Consider the following 18,670-nt stretch of genomic DNA (forward strand, 5'->3'; position numbering starts at 1 on the left):
CCAGATCCTGTACCTTGTAAAACTCACAGTGTGGACGGAGATGTCCGTTAGATACTTGCTGTTGCCTCTTTTCCATTTCCTTAGCTGTTAGTTCAATAACAATGATTCTCAAAATGTATTCCACTAACAGTAATATCAAATTCTTTGTTTGTTCTGTAACCACAGACACAACCAGAAGCATTAATTGTATCTATTCATTGTTACAATATAGGAATATATATACTGAGTAATGGGGTTATCAGGTGTGTGCTGGTTACCTGCAGAGCTGTGAATGTCCTCCCTCAGTGGCAACTGATCGGCGATTTTATAAGTGTTGTGCCCACCCACTCCTTCCACACCTCTATTCAAATCAGACTTTTGTATAAACAAAAGTAGGTATTTCACCATGATTGTGAACAAATATTGTTTTTTTTTTCAGATCTAAGCACTGAAAAGTGTGACGTTAATTCAAATAAGATATTAATGACTGACACCCAATGTTACCAAGGCTTACCATTATATGAGTCATTGGGTTGTATAATATGTTAATTAGTTCAATAATAAATAATAAGTTCATAAAAAAAACGACAATAAAAAAACAACGTGTCATACATAAAACATACTTTACTACTAATTCTAATACTACACTAGTTATTTAATAATAATAAAATAAGTAAAAATACAGCACAGTATACAACAGTACCCTGAACAGTGACACAGTATGCGGTACAGTATGCTACATATAGTACAGTAAGGTAGTGGAGCCTATGTGTGTGGCTCAGCGAGGACCCCTGGTGAGGTCAGCGTTGACAGTTCTATTGGCTTGCGGGAAAAAACTCCGTCACCATGATTGTGAACAAATATTGTTTTTTTACAGATCTAAGTGCTGAAAAGTGTGAATTCAAATAAGATATTAATGACTGACACCAAATATGACCAAGTCTTACCTTTATATGAGTCATTTGATTGTATAATATGTTAATTAGTTAAATAATAAATAATAAGTTCATTAAAAAAATGACAATAAAAAACAACGTTAATACTTTATGACAAATTTTAATACTACACTAGTTATTTAATAATAATAAAATAAATAAAAATACTATTACTATCATAAAACGATTCATCCATATATATTTTTTCTGTTATTTTAATGTTTTTTTTTAATTGTTCCATCTTATTACTGCATACTGCTTGCTCTTTGGGGAGCACTCTTGTCTTGAGATACTTCTATATCAGGTCTTCTGTTTAGAGTTTGTTGAAGTTCGCTCCCAAAGCGTGTATCTTTCGTACAGGGGCCAAACAAAGGTGTTGAATTTCCGATTTTTGTGTACATTGACTGGTGTTACCCTCCTGTCTGAAAGCCTGTGCCCAACGACTGACTCCTGTCTTCACTCAGATCTCCAACAGGTCAATAGAGCTTTGAGACAGGGCCGCTCATCCATTTATAGTAACCATGTATGGCTCTGAAATGTGATCTTGCAATTTGAGTTATTTTTTTTATTTTTTTATTTTGTTTAATAGATTCTGATGCCTGTTGTTTAGGTTAAAAAATATTGAAGTTTATCTTTGACTACATTCCAATATGCAATTTGACATTTGAAAGCCCTTATTTCCTTACGTTGTTGTGGAGGATTGCAGGCACACAGGAAGACAGTAGTTGGTTCATCTTTAAAAGTTTAATGAATTCATTGGAAAGAGATAACAGAGTGGACATAAATATTTTTCATACAATATTACCCAGGCTACATTACTAATGAACCTGGGCCGTGAAGTTGAAGGCTAGTACAAAGAATGCCAATTTGCCACTTTCACAAAAGCATGATTTACTCTTACACTGACAGTACTCGTGACTAATAGAATGAGCTTAAGACTATGAATATTATCAATTTATTTGCCGAGTTGCATTGATCCCCAGTGAATCTTTGGGTGTCACCCTTGTTTTGATTAGATTTATTACACTACTGCGTATATCTTTAGTGATCAGACCATAGATTATAGGGTTCATGACTGGTGGAACAATTATAAACAGCATGCTGAATAACCTCTTGACATTCTGAGACGTTGAGGGGAACCTCTGGCTCACAATTATGATTGCAGTAGCAATTTCAAAGAGAACATAAACAACAAGATGTGTTGCGCAGGTCTGAAAGGCTTTGCCAGACACGCCTCTGTCCCTCCCGCCATTTTTAATGCAGGCATGCAGGATTTTGATGTAGGAGAAGGCAATGACCAGGAAGGTGGCTGTACTCAAGGACCAGGTCATGCACAAACCTAAAAAGAAAGTCATTTACAAAGAATTAGCCCGTGCAAAAGTAATGCACAGTACTGGCTCAGCCATCATTTAAGCCCCCTAACTCTTTTCTAATACCAGTTTCAGACAAAAATTAGCGAGTTGAACGGTCAACCCGCTAAAAATAGGCGATAATAGGTGACACCTTTCCAATTGGCAGGAGAAATGCATTTTTTTTCTGATGCCTCACGTTCGACATCACAAACACGCCGGAAAAGGGGCGCATCATGGTTCCAGTGTGATTGGGCACAATACAGTCGAGGAGACAGCAACTGAAACAAGCAACAACATAAAACTGTGAAACTTGGAAAAAAAAAGTATTTTGAGCTGTTCAAAAGAATCGGATCGTTCATGAACGACCCAACACTACAGTAGAAGCAGCATGGAGCACCCGAGCACGGCTGGCGGGGAGCGGAGCTCAGTGGGGGGCGTGGGGGTTTTCCGCTGTGGTTCCCACGGCGCGATCCCCACAATCAGAACATTTCACGGTCCCCCACGTGGAAAATAGTCAATAACTTCTGATTTGGGATTCTAAATGGGACATGACATGATGGAATGATACACAGATACTCCTGTCTATTTACGCTCCAATATTCTGAATTTCATCGCGCGTCGCATCGCGCATGTAAAGGGGCCACGATTAGCGGGTCGACCCGGGTCTCCGGTTTTTCCTTTCCCACTGATGACAAATTCCGGACGTTAGTGGGTGTTACCGGGTTTTTGGTGGAGTGGGAAAGGGGTATAACATGTTTAAACCAATACAAAATATGGCAAAATAAAAACGTTTTCAAAAATATGTTACCATCATTTATTTTCTCCACCATTTAGTTTGAATTTTCCAAAACTCAAAAACAGACAAAATATTAGACATATTAAATATATGTTTTAATAGAATTAAATATAATTCTTATAATTCATGTGATTTGTGCAATGTTCTGAACATCCCCAGTGATAGTGACATAAAAACAGGCCTTCTCTCTACATCTGCCTATTCTCATCATTTCATCAAATCACCCTAGGAACTGACCGTAGATGTTATTCATCGGAGTGGGACCACACGCCAGGTGCATGATGGAGCGGTTGCTGCAGTAGACGTGTTTGATGGTGTTGCCACACAGTGGCGTTCCCACGTTGAGAGCAAAGAGAACACCAATACAGAGCAGAGCAACCAACCAGGTCAGGGCACAGGAGAATAGCAGCCTAGATGGAGTCATAATGGCATGATACCTCAGTGGTTCACACACAGCGAGATACCTGCAAAGAAAAAGAGTGAGGAGGAGTGGTGGTAACATTTAATATACCAGTTTACCAGTTATATAAGTCTTATTTCAATAGACTAGATCCCTGGAATCATTAAAAAGTGCATGTGGCTTTTATGGTAGGAAAAGCAATATATTTGTGCCGTAATATCCAAGCATAACACATGCGAACGCATATACTGTAGTGTTATCAAATATTATTAAATTTATATTAATAAAAAAAATATATATATATATATATATATAATATAATATAATATAATATAATATAATATAATATAATATAATATTATATTATATTATATCATATTATATTATATTCATGAATATATATATATATATATATATATATATATATATATATATATATATATTATATACTTTTAATATATAACATGCATGTAAAATAGCTATTACATTGTTAACACAAGACCTACAATTGTGTTCGCAACAGAAACCCATTCTATTTCACACCTGTCATAGGCCATTGCAGAAAGAATTGTCTGTGCTGCAGCCCCGTAAGTGTGCACAGAGAAGGCCTGGGCTATGGCTGCGATGTACGGGATCTTCTTCTGCCCCGTGGAGAACTGGACCATGAGACGCACCAGCACGGCCGTACCTCCCAGCAGGTCGCATGCGGCTAGGTTGCAAATCATCACAAACATGGGTCTGTGCAGGGTCTTGTTGGCTACGATGACGCTCACCACCAAGCCATTGCCCAACAGCACCATCATGAAGTTCAGCAGAGCCAAGAAGAACAGCAGAGAGCCCTGGCCTGGTTGCACGTGGAAGCCCTCCAGCTCAAACACTATCGGTTGCTTCAGAGGAGTTAACATGGTGACGTTGTCCATCCAGATCCTGTACCTTGTAAAACTCACAGTATGGACGGAAATGTCTGTTAGATACTTGCCGTCATATCCTAGCTGTTAGTTCAATAACAATGATTCTCAAAATGTATTCCATTAACAGTAATATCAAATTCTTTGTTTGTTCTTTAACCACAGACAAACCCAGAAGCATTAATTGTTATCTATTCATTGTTGCAATATAGGAATAGTATACATACTGAGTAATGGGGTTATCAGGTGTGTGCTGGTTACCTGCAGAGCTGTGAACGTCCTCCCTCAATGGCGACTGATCGGCGATTTTATAAGCCTTGTGCCCACCCACTCCTTCCACACCTCTATTCAAATCAGACTTTTGTATAAATAGAAGTAGGTATGTCACCAAGATTTCAAGAGGTTTATTCGTCACATACATATACATACTTTCATACATAATAACATACATGATAACACACAATATGTCCGAGGAAAAATGTCTTTCTAATAGACCAACTAACTGACTCCTAAAACGTAATACAGTAAGTCGAATACTTATAGAGTAAAAATAAATATATATAGAATAAAATAAAATGAAATAAAATGGAATAGATATAGAGGGAATATGCTTATGTATATGGAATGGGCAATCATGTATATACAGATATGTGCATTAAAGTGGCATGTGAATTAAAGTGGCATGTGAATAAAGTAAAGTAGTGTTTGGTATAATACAGCACAGTATACAACAGTACCCTGAACAGTGACACAGTATGTGGTACAGTATGCTACATATAGTACAGTAAGGTAGTGGAGCCTATGTGTGTGGCTCAGTGAGGACCCCTGGTGAGGTCAGCGTTGACAGTTCTATTGGCTTGCGGGAAAAAACTCCGTCAGCATGATTGTGAACAAATATTGTTTTTTTACAGATCTAAGTGCTGAAAAGTGTCATGTGAATTCAAATAAGATATTAATGACTGACACCAAATATTACCAAGGCTTTCCTTTATATGAGTCATTTGATTGTATAATATGTTAATTAGTTAAATAATAAATAATAAGTTCATTAAAAAAATGACAATAAAAAACAACGTTAATACTTTACGACTAATTTTAATACTACACTAGTTATTTAATAATAATAAAATAAATTAAAATACTATTACTATCATAAAACTATTCATCCATAGATTTTTTTTGTTATTTTAATGTTTTTTTTAATTGTTCCGTCTCATTACTGCATACTGCTTGCTCTTTGGGGAGCACTCTTGTCTTGAGATACTTCTATATCAGCTCTACTGTTTAAAGTTTGCTGAAGTTTGCTCCCAAAGCATGTAACTTTCGTACAGGGGACAAACAAAGGTGTTGAATTTCCGATTGTTGTGTACATTGACTGGTGTTACCCTCCTGTCTGAAGGCCTGTGCCCAACGACTGACTCCTGTCTTCACTCACATATCCAACAGGTCAATAGAGCTCTGTGAAGTCCCCTCCTGCTTAAAGAGCTCTACCTTCATACCCGTCCTCAAAAAGCCCCACATCTCGGGACCAAATGACTACAGGCCTGTTGCCCTGACCTCCCTTGAAAGACTAGTGCTGGCCCACCTGAAAGACAGCACAGACCCATTGATGAACCTCCTGGCAGTTCGCTTACCGAGCAGATCGGCAGAGGACACAGTCAAGATGGAACAGGAAGAGACTCCGGAGCCCCTCTCCCCAACCATACTGGACAACTCTGTGATGGCTGTGAAGACCTTCAAATTCCTAGGAACCACAATCTCCCAACCCCCGAACTGAGAAACAAACAGAGAATGGTTTAAGTGTCTGCCGCAGGCTTCCCTACAGCATGCGCTTCAGAGCAACCAGCACATTCATTCACGCAACCGATGCATATTGTGGCAGTTTCTCCTACCACCCGCAACCCAGGTGTCATGTTCAAGAACCTCCGGCACAGAGACACAGAAGACGGGGTCTTGTAAACACCAGTTTATTGTAGAGAAGTTGGCCAGTGGGAATTAACCCAGGAGCAGATAGAGGTGTCATGACAGGGCTCCTATCCTGAGTGTGTGTGGGGATGGTTTTTTTTTACCTTCTGCACCTCTGTTACGCCAACCAACGAGCAACAGGTATGCAGCCACTCTGACCCTGACACTCTGATCACCTAGATCCAGGTCAGGTGTGGCTGCTCAAACCACACCAACTCAATACCAGACATATATTCAATAGTTGAATATACTGTATATTTATCTACCACTACCTTTGCAAATTCTATCACATTGCATATGCTCCTTGCCCATTGCACACATTGTAAATATTTAAAAGAAATATATATTTTTTATTTTTATGTTAGTTTTTTGTAAATACTTCTACTACACTACACTTTGTGGAAATATGATGACAGTTTGTTTGAAGTTAATAATTAGTGAGTGAACAGCCTCGAAGCTCACACACACACACACACACACGTCCATTTTCGTATTTTTACCTGAATCACTAAACTGATCCATTGAAACACAAGCATGAAATATAATATTTTGTATTTCATCGCAACTGTTTTGAAATTGACAATTAATGCATTTCAGGTTGGTAGGATGGATCCATGCTTTCATGTTGTTTACGCCAAATTCTGACCCTACCACCTGAATGTCGCAGCTGAAATCGAGACTCATCAGACCGGGCAACGTTTTTCCAATCTTCTATTGTCCATTTTTGGTGAGCCTGTGCCAACTGTAGCCTCAGTTTCCTGTTCTTAGCTGACAGGAGTGGCACCCGGTGTGGTCTTCTGCTGCTGTAGCCCATCTGCCTCAAGGTTCCACGTGTTGTGCGGTCAGAGATGGTATTCTGCAAACCTTGGTTGTAACGAGTGGTTATTCGAGTTACTGTTGCCTTTCTATTGTCTCGAACCAGTCTGCACATTCTCCTCTGACCTCTGACATCAACAAAGCATTTTCGTCCACACAACTGCCGCTCACTGGATATTTTCTCTTTTTTGAACCATTCTCTGTAAACCCTAGAGATGGTTGTGCGTGCGAATCCCAGAAGGTCAGCAGTTTATGAAATACTCAGACCAGCCCGTCTGGCACCAACAACCATGCCACGTTCAAAGTCACTTAAATCCCCTTTCTTCCCCATTCTGGTGCTCGGTTTGAACTTCAGCAAGTCATCCTCATCATGTCTACATGCCCAAATGCAATGAGTTGCTGCCATGTGATGTGAGACCCTGACCCCGGCCATCCATATGATGTAGAAGAAAACGTTCATGTGCCCATTGTAGGCTCTTCCGGCGGTGGACAGGGGTTAGCGTGGGCACTCTGACCGGTCTACGGCTATGGAGCCCCATAGCAAGCTGTGATGCACTGTGTGTTCTGACACCTTTCTATCATAGTAGCATTAACTTTTTCACCAATTTGTGCTACAGTAACTCTTCTGTGGGATCGGACCAGACGGGCTAGACTTCACTCCCCATGGGCATCAATGAGCCTTGGGCGTCCATGACCCTGTCGCAGGTTGACAGGTTGTCCTTCCTTGGACCACTTTTGGTAGGTACTAACCACTGCATACCGGGAACACCCCACAAGACCTGTCGTTTTGGAGATGCTCTGACCCAGTCGTCTAGCCATCACAAAAAACAAAAGCTAATTTGGAGTGAATATGAATAAACCACATCACTGCACAAAATGGCTGTGGTCAGGTGAGGTCAAGTCAGTCTTCTTCTTCTCGGGCATTTTTGTGTTTGCTGTTGGCTGCAGAATCTGTTTTTTACTTTTGATTTTTACTGTGTTTTTACTGTTTTTTTCTGGGGGGTTTTCATGAGCTATCTTTAAGTTTTTGTTCTTCGATGTTAAGGTTAAAGATAAGGTTCAACATTTGAGCTGTGCTCTATTTTATAGTTATATTTATGTGTGTGTGTGTGTGTGTGTGTGTGTGTGTGTGTGTGTGTGTGTGTGTGTGTGTGTGTGTGTGTGTGTGTGTGTGTGCGCGCATGCTTCTGTGCAAAACAGTATGTCCTCCACGGTGTGTCATCGTGTTGCATTGATCCAAATGGCCTTCCACTGACAAGTGGTGAATGAGGTACTCCTTTTAGACATAATATACCCTGACGAGAAAAGTATATAAGTACTTGCTCTTATGTTTATCCAGTGCCTGATTTGTTCTTTTGCTTGGCTTGCTTTTGATAAATGTATTTTTATTTAATAAAGTAGTGGAGACAAATTTGAAGTAGGTGCTACAGTAACTTGAAAAATGTACTTAATTACAAGAAAAAAGTGTACGTGTACTTGGCTATTTTCTGTCCCTCCCAGTGACCAACAGCTAATAGAATTAGCTGCATGGTCTCTGAGGAGGGACAACCTCTTTCCTTTCCTCCATCCCTCCCAAATCCCAAAACCCCTGTTGGCCCCGTCTCCTCTCACTGGGCCCGAATAACTGATTTGGACTTCAGAAGTCTTGTCTTAGGTGTGTGTGACCTTTTAGAGACATTTTGATCAGGGGTTTTGGAAACAGAACCCGGGCTTCAACTCCGTAAGAATTCAACTTCACATAAACACTTGGAGGACAGATGGCAGTAAGGGAGGCAGAGAAGGATGTAATCAGGTGTGTGTGTGTGTGTGTGTGTGTGTGTGTGTGTGTGTGTGTGTGTGTGTGTGTGTGTGTGTGTGTGTGTGTGTGTGTGTGTGTGTGTGTGTGTGTGTGTGTGTGTGTACATATCCTTTGCAAGAGAGAGAGATGCAAGAGATTGTTGTAGCCAAGGGTTGGCTTGGGCTTAGCCTGACAGGCAACAACAGGTCATAAGAAATCCATGCAAATCATAGTCGTCATCATCATCATCATCATCATCATCATCATCATCACCATCCTCAACCTCATCATCATCATCATCACCATCATCCTCCTCATCAAAGTGTTGCTGATGATGTTCCCTCAAGAAAGAACCTGAATCACTTGACAATGCGAAATTATATATACTCAAATTATACATTCTGCATGAAAATAGCATTCAGTATCAACTTTCTTAGTTGTTGTTATTTTTTCTAAATATAAAATTAATGATTTGTTTATCTACATAGAGACATTGTGATGCTGAAACAAACGTGCTGTCTCGATATCCCAGGAGCTTTCATATTGTTTTCATCTAGTTTGAGTTATCATTTAACTCATGAACATTAATTACCTGGCCGTTCCCAAGGGGTTAATTACCGTCACAGGCAGTTAGTAACTATTTTGTTTAACGGCGCTAGCAACGGACCTCATTAATGAGCACGTCTGTTTCCCCAGACGCTTGCCAGAGCTTTTGCATAAGCGCTCATTACTGGTCCTTGGGTTACCTGAAGACAACGTGTTGTTCCAGCAACAACTGATGAAACAGGAGCCGCCCGGGGGCACATTAGCCCACTGAGACTTCAAGAAAGTAACAAACAGGCTCATGGAGCTTCATGGCAGCTTGTTGCAATGACGTTGAAAAGTCAAACCAACCTTTAAAATCATGAAGTTGTTTTAAAGATTATCAAGATTCGTTGTTTTTTTTTGTTTTATTTTACTTACGAGCAGCTGCAGTTAAGTCTGCTTTAAATTAAAGAATGAACATGTTGAATTGAATAAGAAGATGATATGTCTCTCAAAGCGTTTTGGGGTATTCCTTGTTTGCAAAGCTGAGTCACACTCCAAAGCTGGTCACAACATAGTACATCCAATTGAGTTAGGGTTAGAGTTCATTGAGATAAAATAAGATGACACTTGATTAATCCCTGCAGAGAAAATCCCAGGTGTTCACAGCAGCAGAAGTTGATGGTCAACGTGTATTATATCACGTATGTAGCTGTTGGACAGTGCGTTGTTATTGAAAAATAAAATGCATAGCAATGTGCTTCAAATAATTATGGCTACAAACATTTTTGTGGGATTTTTCTCAGACTTGAGGAGATAAATCTGACTTTTATTTGATATGGTAAATAATTCACATTTTTAACTACCATGCTCAACTGTGGACGACCTGTGAGAAGACAAGCTTTTTTTGTGATATAAGACCGTCCAACGGTGAGTGAACGGGACTTGTCCCAATTAGTTCTGGTGTATGGGGTCAGAACTATATCTTAGCTCCTCCAAGCAGCGGAAAGGCCTCGCAGTCAACCACGAGTCCTTCAGCTGCAAAGACACCTCACGGCCTCTAAAAATCTCTGAGCGCAGTGCACCCCAGCCATAGAAGACCCACCCCATCCCACAGAGAAGCCGAGAGCCCTGCCATCGCCCTCAGACAGCCAGATATGTGGCCCCTCCATGACCACTGATAGCAAGGGCACCATCCACAATGAAGCCGCGCAGTGGGAGTAAGGCCGACCACCACCTCCTGCACTGCAACCAACACCCACTATGTGAGCAACCACCAAGGGGCCCTGGAAAGCACCTGGCAGCGCCCTAGGCAGCCCCGCCGGGTTACAGCAGGCCGGAAACCACCAGGTGCAAGCTGCCAGGACCTGAACCCAGCCGGCAGCCAGTCGCTGCCGGGTCCACCCAGTTACCCCCTGGCCACCCACACCCCCACACTAACCCACCAGTCCCCCGCCACCCAGGAAAACCCAGTGCTCTATGTGTGCTGTTTGTGTATGCAGTTAAAATTGTGGGGTATGGGAGTTGTGAGCCACCCAAGCACGTCGAACCTGAGTCACTCGCACCCCTCCTGCCCCACAGACCCTGGTCTGGGAGTGTCGTTTGGAGTGAGATTTGTGTGGGTGTGGATGTGTTATAAGCTAATATGAGTGGTTAAAATTGCAGGACAGTCGTGAAGCACGCAAAGGCAGGAGCGTGAGAGGCAAGATCGCCAGCGCCCGCCACATCCCAACCCACATAGCTCGCACCCCACCCGTCCCGCAAGCCGTAGTCCTATTGTGTCGTGTATGTACTGAGTATGAGTTCTAGCACTGGAAGAGATAGGCCAAGCACAACCAGGTGTTGTTGAGTGTTTGTGATGTGATTTGATTATGTGATGTGTCGACCGGTGAATGCACAGGACTTGTCCCAATTAATAATAATAATAATAATATTAAGAACACATGCACGGTGCAAAACAGCGGGGTGAACATGACCCTAAAAGACAATAATGGACAGAAATAAAGGGGGGCTGAACATGGAAGGACAAGACAGCAAGACCTAGCGATAGAGACTGATAAAAGAAAAGATGTGAAGAGGTGAGTTCATGAGCAGTCCTGTACCTCCCCCTGTTGGTGTATCTGTGCCACTGCACTCATTTCTTCCCCGCGTGTACAAAAGGTTTATGACAGAGACACTATGATCGATTATCATCTGCCTAGCAAAACCAGTTGACCACAGCCTTTGCCGTCCTGTGCTCAATTGTTTTAAACAAGGCATCCATGCTGACCGAACACTGTTGCGGTATGGGGGGGTAGAAGAGGTGTCGCTCTTCCAGGGACTGTAGTTTGCAGACAGGCCTAAAGCTCTAGAGCACAAGAGAGTACAACTCCTTAAGGGCCTGGATGACGGAAGTGTTCTCTGTTTGCTATTGAGAAAATTCCCATACCCCACAATCCAGTTAACATCTGTTAAGCGGCTAACCAACTCCTCCAGCTTCATCAAGGTAAATTATGTGTCTCTGGCACGACATTCCAGACACTTGCAACAGAGAGTGAATGGAATTCTGAGGCACTTATTTCCACACTCCACCATGGCCTCTCAAATGCCTTGGAAGATGAGCTGTATTCCTGAGCAATATTGAGGCTCTTATCAGAGTAGACAACCAGCTGCATGAGAGACAGAGGGATCGCCGCACCACTGTCAACCCCATTGCTGCCCCCAGAGCTGCCACCTTTACCTTCACTAAAGAGCTTCAGAACCGTTCCAGTTTTTTCTTAAGGTTCTCACGAGTCCATGCAGTTGGGAGACGCAGGACTCTCTCACACAGAAGGGGACTGCAGAACGGGAGAGAGGTGCTGCCTTTGTTGAGGGGAAAACTGGTCATTACAGATTGTCCGGTCCAGAGCTGGCTGGAAAAGCCTACTCCGTGTTGAAGAGTGGGAGGACTATGACAGGGTCCACTTTCTCTTCCAAGCCTCCTGGTCCCATTGTCCTTCTGGCCAGCATAATTTCCTGGGAGAACCAACTGCCCTCAGTATTTTAGCCGACTCCGGGGCCACAGGTAATTTTATTTACATATCCTTGACTAACTGACTCAGCATCCCAGTTTCTAATCTTGAGCCCGCAGTGCCTGTTACCCCCTTAGATGGAAAACCACTGGGTCAAGGCAATGTCACCCAGCTCACTGCCCCGCTGCATCTAGTCATTGATGACCAGCATCATGAATCTGTGAAACTGCACCTGATAAAGTCAAGTGAGCTCAGCAGGTGTCTTGGTTTTCCCTGAGTAGTAAAGCGTAACCCACACAATGATTGGTCCATGTACAAGGTTATTGCATGGGGTCCTACCCGTCAGACCACATGTCTTTTCTCTAAGCCCTCTTGTCCTTCTCCTGAACTTCCAATACCTTTTGAGCTATCCCAGGTCCCTCCTGAGTATTCAGTTCTTTAACAGGTCTTCAGCAAGAAGAGGGCCACGCTCCCTTCCACGCTCCCCTCCTACAACTGTGCCATTGACCTGCTTTCTGGTGCAAAGTCAAACTTGGGTTCTTCCATGAACTTTATTGTGAGCCAAGCAACTAACTCTCTAGACCACTGATGGACAACAGGCAACCCCAAGATACACTTATTTTTTAGATAAAAAATCTGTGACTTTCAGCAACATTATTTTGAGGTTGTAATATGTACTTTGGCCACTAGAGTGCGCAATGGCTTGTACTATATTTAACCAAAAAGGTGTGGTGCAGCAGGTCAGGTGCAGCATTCTCTGATTGCAGTTAGAAACATTATCATGTTCAACATATCATTATCATGGGCAATGTGTGCAATGAGCACTTGGCCTTTTTTTTTAATGATGCCTGCGATTAGCGATCACAGCCACCTGTTTTGTATTCAGACATCTGGTTGGTTGGTTTGTTGGAACTGCATCTATAAAGTGTGGGACTGTATTGTACAAAAAACTTGAGTTAAACACAGACAAACCCAAAATGACCAAACAAAAACATCTCAATTTATTACTAAATAAATAAGAAAAAAAAACCTCTTCCTGTTCCTGTTCCTGTGTGTTCTTCCCCAACAAGATGAGCACCAAAGACAATTTTTGCAGGAAAACGTCATTTTCCAAGTGAAGGGGGAGAAATATTTTCCATTTACCAAGTTTAAGGGTGAACTACAATGTTTAGCATGTTTTCAGACATTATCTGTGATGCAGGACTTAAATCTGAGCCTCCACTATACCACCAAACATAAAGAAAATCGGTGTACGTTCACTGGCAGCAGTCGAACCGCCATCATCATGGATTTAAAGGCCAAAATACACAAGCAAAAAACATTATTCACCTATCAAACCGTCGATAGCTCATTCGATGTGGATGAGGAACTGTTGAAATTAGGAAATTTGTTTAATTATTAGGGAATATCAGTCAGAAGAAGTCAATCCAATCATCATGTATGGGCAGTGAGAAAGCAAAGGCGGTGTGGAAGCATCTTATTGGGTCTCCCAACGCATAGTCAGGGCTGGTAAACCACAGACAATCAGTAAGAATTGATTCTTCCCGCCCGCTAAAGAGATGGCGGGGCTTGATGTTGGGAGAGAAGGCGTGCAACCGAGACTCGGTTCCCACTGTGAAGGGATTTTGCTTCCCAACATGGCCAGCATGTTCGGGAGCACATACAGATGCGAGAGCAACTTCTCTACGAAGGAACACCTCGAGTCAAAAGAGAGCCAGACCAAAAGATGACACCGGCTGTTCCGTCTCGTGCAAATTCGGATGCACACACGTTGACGTCGACATCCCGTCGATTGTGCATGAGCAGGACAGGCCCCAAATGTCTCATTGAGACAGAAATCTCAGTACGTGGTTTTGGAAGCTTTGCAATAACCACACTGTTAACTTGTTTAGCTGTTGTAGTTGAAATACTGTTCGCAATTTAGTGTTCAACTGGCTATTTTTTTGGAAACAATTTTTATTGTGAGATTATTAGAATGTCCCCACAATGGCAATGTATAACTGGTGGTATTTTATAATTTAACATTATGATTAATAGCTGCCGAAATGGGTTGACCCCCGGATAGGCAATTCTTACATTTTGTGGCCCCCACCACCACCACCCACCCCTTCTCTAGTCATCACGCTGTCTATCTGCAACTCCCTTACCTTCATGCTCGGCCGTAGCTTATGCAGCTATGAATCATAGGAACTGGAGTCTTTACTCAACATAACAACACACCTTCCCCGCCTTTAAAAGGAAATGTGTTTCTATGCGACTAGTTTCTAGTCTTTCAGGTGGTTTAACTATCCTCTGAGGTCTACAGTTTATTTCTGCCAGTGAACTAACTTTAACTTGTGGACCAGAATCACTGTGGGTCAGGGAGCTGTGACACGCTTATGCCTCTGTAATGTCACTTGTTGTCTCACTTGGTGTTGGTGTCATAGTCTCCGGGGTTTCCAACATCCACGCTGTTTCGCCTCCTTAACGTCGTTCCCTGCTCCTTCCGGCCTCGTAGGAACGGGGTGCGACTTGCCTCCGGATCCACCCTCACCGTGCCCTGATGAGAAGTATAGAAGACGATACTTTATCTCCTGGTTTTAGGGTTGGGCAAGGCTTTTGCGGATTTGTCACCTCACTGCTTTTGTTCTGGTTGCTCTGTGGGTTTTACCTTCAATCTGCTTTTTGCATAACAAGAGGATTGCACAATTTTAATGTCCGATATTGTTTTGTGGAATACAAAAACAAAAAATGATAACAGAAAAAACAAAAACACAAGAGAACAGCCATTGAAGAAGCTTTTATTTCGGTAGAAAAACTTCCATTTTAATGCACTCCTTCTGGAATGGTATATGTTGTACAGTGTGAGAGACTATTAAAAAAATAATAAAGTTTTATATGATCTTATCTGATCTTAGACAAAGTGAGTCAGGCCAGGGCTATATTTGTACCAAAACAATATATAAGATTAATCTCATATAATTATAATGAATTTAGTGAAATGACACACAGTTCTAAATGTAAACATCAATTGTCACTGTTCAGCTTTAGGTACATGAAGTGGAAGTGTAATAAATAGACAACTAGTCTCAGCCTACAGCTCTTATATTGATACAAGTTTATACAATTTATTACATTTCACTGCATATATGTATGGAAGTATGTATATGTATGTGACAAATAAAAATCTTGAATCTTGAAGTTGAATATAGTATTTGAGAGAATAACATCCTTCATTGTTTGAATTGTAGTTGGAATCAAACCATTTTTTACTTTTTCTTTGGATACGAATGTTCGATGTTCATTTTCCAACGAGTGCAGGCTTAAAGCGCTATTGTATGGCGGTGTTGATCGATAGATCGTTTTGTTGTTTTCTCCCTGTATTGTTTGTTAGGAATTCATCAATTGTGAGAGAAATGATATTTGGAGAATTAAGTGAATTCAAGAACAGAAATCCAAGAGAAATACTTGGAATACTGTTGAATGATTGTGATCCTTCAAAGTCTGAATTAATGACCCAAAATGAATGTGTTAATAATATTAATATTTGTAGTAATACTTATCAAGATTTATTTCATACTAAGAGTCCTGCGACACAAAAGTCTTTCAGGCTGGTATGGAGGTCAGGACAGGATGGAAGCGGAGGGCAACAGAGGCCATGGAAGTCACTAAGTCGCAACTTAGGCACAACTTGCTGGTGGGCACAATGTCTCCTGGAAGGACTGGCCTGATCCAGGATGAGGTGGAGCGTGAGTCGAGGAGGAGCGAGCCAGTAGGATGATTGGAATGCGGCAGCATGGAGCCTAGACATGATGGGAGCAAGTGGTTGAGCGCAAAGTCTCATGGGGCGAGCTTTAGAAAACCGAGCCCCCATCGAGTAAAATTCTTAAGCCAAGCTTGTTTTGCTGGGGGAAGGTGGAATTACCGGTTTGCCTTCTGTGCCTAAAGAGAGGGACCCTGGAGCACATCCTCAGCTGCTGTTCCAAAGCCCTGTAGGAGGGGCATGACTGCTGGTGGCATGACCAAGTCCTGAAGGTCATAGCGGACACAATCTGCAGTGGGTTTTTAGCCCCTCCAAGCGCCTCCGCCCAGTGAAGAAGGCCGTCGCTTTCGTCAGGGCTTAGGGGAAGCCAACATCAGCTGCCAGGACCACCTCCTCTGGCCTGCTTGCAGCAGCACTAGACTGGGAGCTGAAAGTCGATGCGGGGAAACAACTGAAGTTCCCAAAAACTGTTGCCACAGCAACGCTAAGGCCAGACATGGAGTTGATCTTGGTAGCCTCCAAGCAGGTCATTCTCTTGGAACTCACAGTTCCCTGGGAGAACCTCATTGAGGGGACCAGCGAGAGGAAGAGGGAAAAGTACGCTGAGCTAGTGGAAGAATGCCGAAGCAACGGGTGGCGAGCGAGATGCAAGCCCATTGAGGTGGGACGCAGAGGGTTCGCAGGCCAGTCCCTCTGTAGGGCCTACAACACCGGCTGGGTCGCCTGGATGAGGGTGTCTGATTGTTGAAAGACCCGAAACACCCAATGACCCACCCAGTGTCCAAGTGCATCACAAGATGATCAAATGTCAAAAAAATATTTTTATTAAATACATTTTGCTTGTTTGCTTGGTTATTATTATTATTACAATTCAGAAGTCATTTTAAACACTGAAAATATAGAAATATAAATGGCTATAAATACAGTATATATATTTACAGTATATATATATATAATGTATAAACAATGTATAGAGAAAAAAAGGTGTGCATATACATAAACAACATATTACACATATTGTTTTAAATGAATAAAAAATGTCTCACAAGTGAGCATCAACAAAGCAAGACAAGAGGAAGCCAGAATAAGGAAGAAAGCGGCAAAGATAACATGATGGCAGGAAACGTGTAAATGGAGTGTGGAAACGACACCATGACGTTGTAGTTGTGAAACGCTGCCGAAGGTTAGTGCTTAAATGCCCCTGTTCAGACTACACAACTTTCGCTAGATCATGTAGTGTGACACACTGAACACACAGGGTATTTTGAATTATTTGTACATTTATTTTTGGGGGAAAATATACTCATAAAAACATTGTTTTTGTAAATATTGTTGCTGTTATTATTTATATTATTATTATATTATGATATATATATATATATATATATACTGCATATAGATAGATAGATCGATTTTGTGGAAATAGTGTTTTCCTTCCCAAATAGGACCAGCAGAGGTCCTCAAGACCCCATAGACATAATATTGCCGAACCTTGGAAGTTTGGGGTGAAATTTAGGGAACTTCTGGAAGGCCTAGAATCACTAAAATGCTCACCTGTAGGGTCAAGAGAGTGAAGAGTCAAGAGGTTTATTTGTCACATACATACAGTCATACATATGCAGGTCCCCAACTGTCATCCTAAATTGGTTGCAAGTTCAAGGATCCTCTTACGGAAAAACAGGCCGACTGAAGTTGTTCTGAAAGCCCCCATAACCTTAACATTGGCGACCTTTGGAATCTTGGGGTCAATAAGTTATTATTCATATAATTTTTGTAAGTCAACAAAAACTATTTGACCGATTATAGTCCCAACATCAGCAGAACAGTGAAGACCGCGCATCTCCTTCCCTTGACTGTGTGTGCGCGTGTGTGTGTGCATGTGTGTGTGTGTGTGTGTGTGTGTGTGTGTGTGTGTGTGTGTGTTTGTGTGTGTTTGTGTGAGAGTACAGAAGCTCGTCAGTTCTACACGGTTGTGAGCCTTGTCTCACATGCAGTGGTGAGAAGAAAGGTGGTTAAACTTTGAATTCTAGTCGATGAGCACAGTATAAAGCCAATAATCACCACTATACAATATATATATTCATGATTCACTTCGTGATATTTAAGTCATAATATAAGTTATATTATTGATAGTATTATAATGGGGTCTGCAGCGTGTGTATGTGTGGGGGTCCTTGACATATTATAGTATTATAGAATGGTATTAGTACTATCATTACTATTAAGTATTATTGATGCACAAATATAGTTAAGAGCATATTTTGTTTTATGAAATTAATAGTCCCTTGCACATTTGCCAACAATCTGCACCCTCTTGTAGCCAACTGTCTTGAAATGTTTATATGTTTTTTATTTTAATAATGTTCACTCAAACGTTAACTCATACACAAGTTGTCAGCAAAGTTGACAATGTGATGTCGACGTAGAGTCTCACGTCTGAGTCGCACTGGCGACGGCAACGTTCCAACCCTCTCTTGTCAGACAA

At 41.7% G+C, this 18,670-nt stretch overlaps 1 protein-coding gene across 1 annotated transcript; it reads right to left on the bottom strand.

Moving 5' to 3' along the window:
• Positions 1–1,732: 1,732 nt before the first annotated feature.
• LOC307239895 (olfactory receptor 2C3-like) lies at positions 1,733–4,382 on the bottom strand (the record flags this gene model as incomplete). The annotated part of the gene is made up of 4 exons (XM_080013473.1): positions 1,733–1,761; positions 1,969–2,253; positions 3,300–3,526; positions 4,006–4,382. 4 exons carry the CDS (start codon positions 4,380–4,382, stop codon positions 1,733–1,735), a joined length of 918 nt encoding a protein of 305 aa, XP_079869599.1.
• Positions 4,383–18,670: the final 14,288 nt, after the last annotated feature.

Source organism: Zeus faber (assembly GCF_960531495.2).
Source record: "Zeus faber genome assembly, chromosome: 14".
NCBI lineage: Eukaryota > Metazoa > Chordata > Actinopteri > Zeiformes > Zeidae > Zeus > Zeus faber.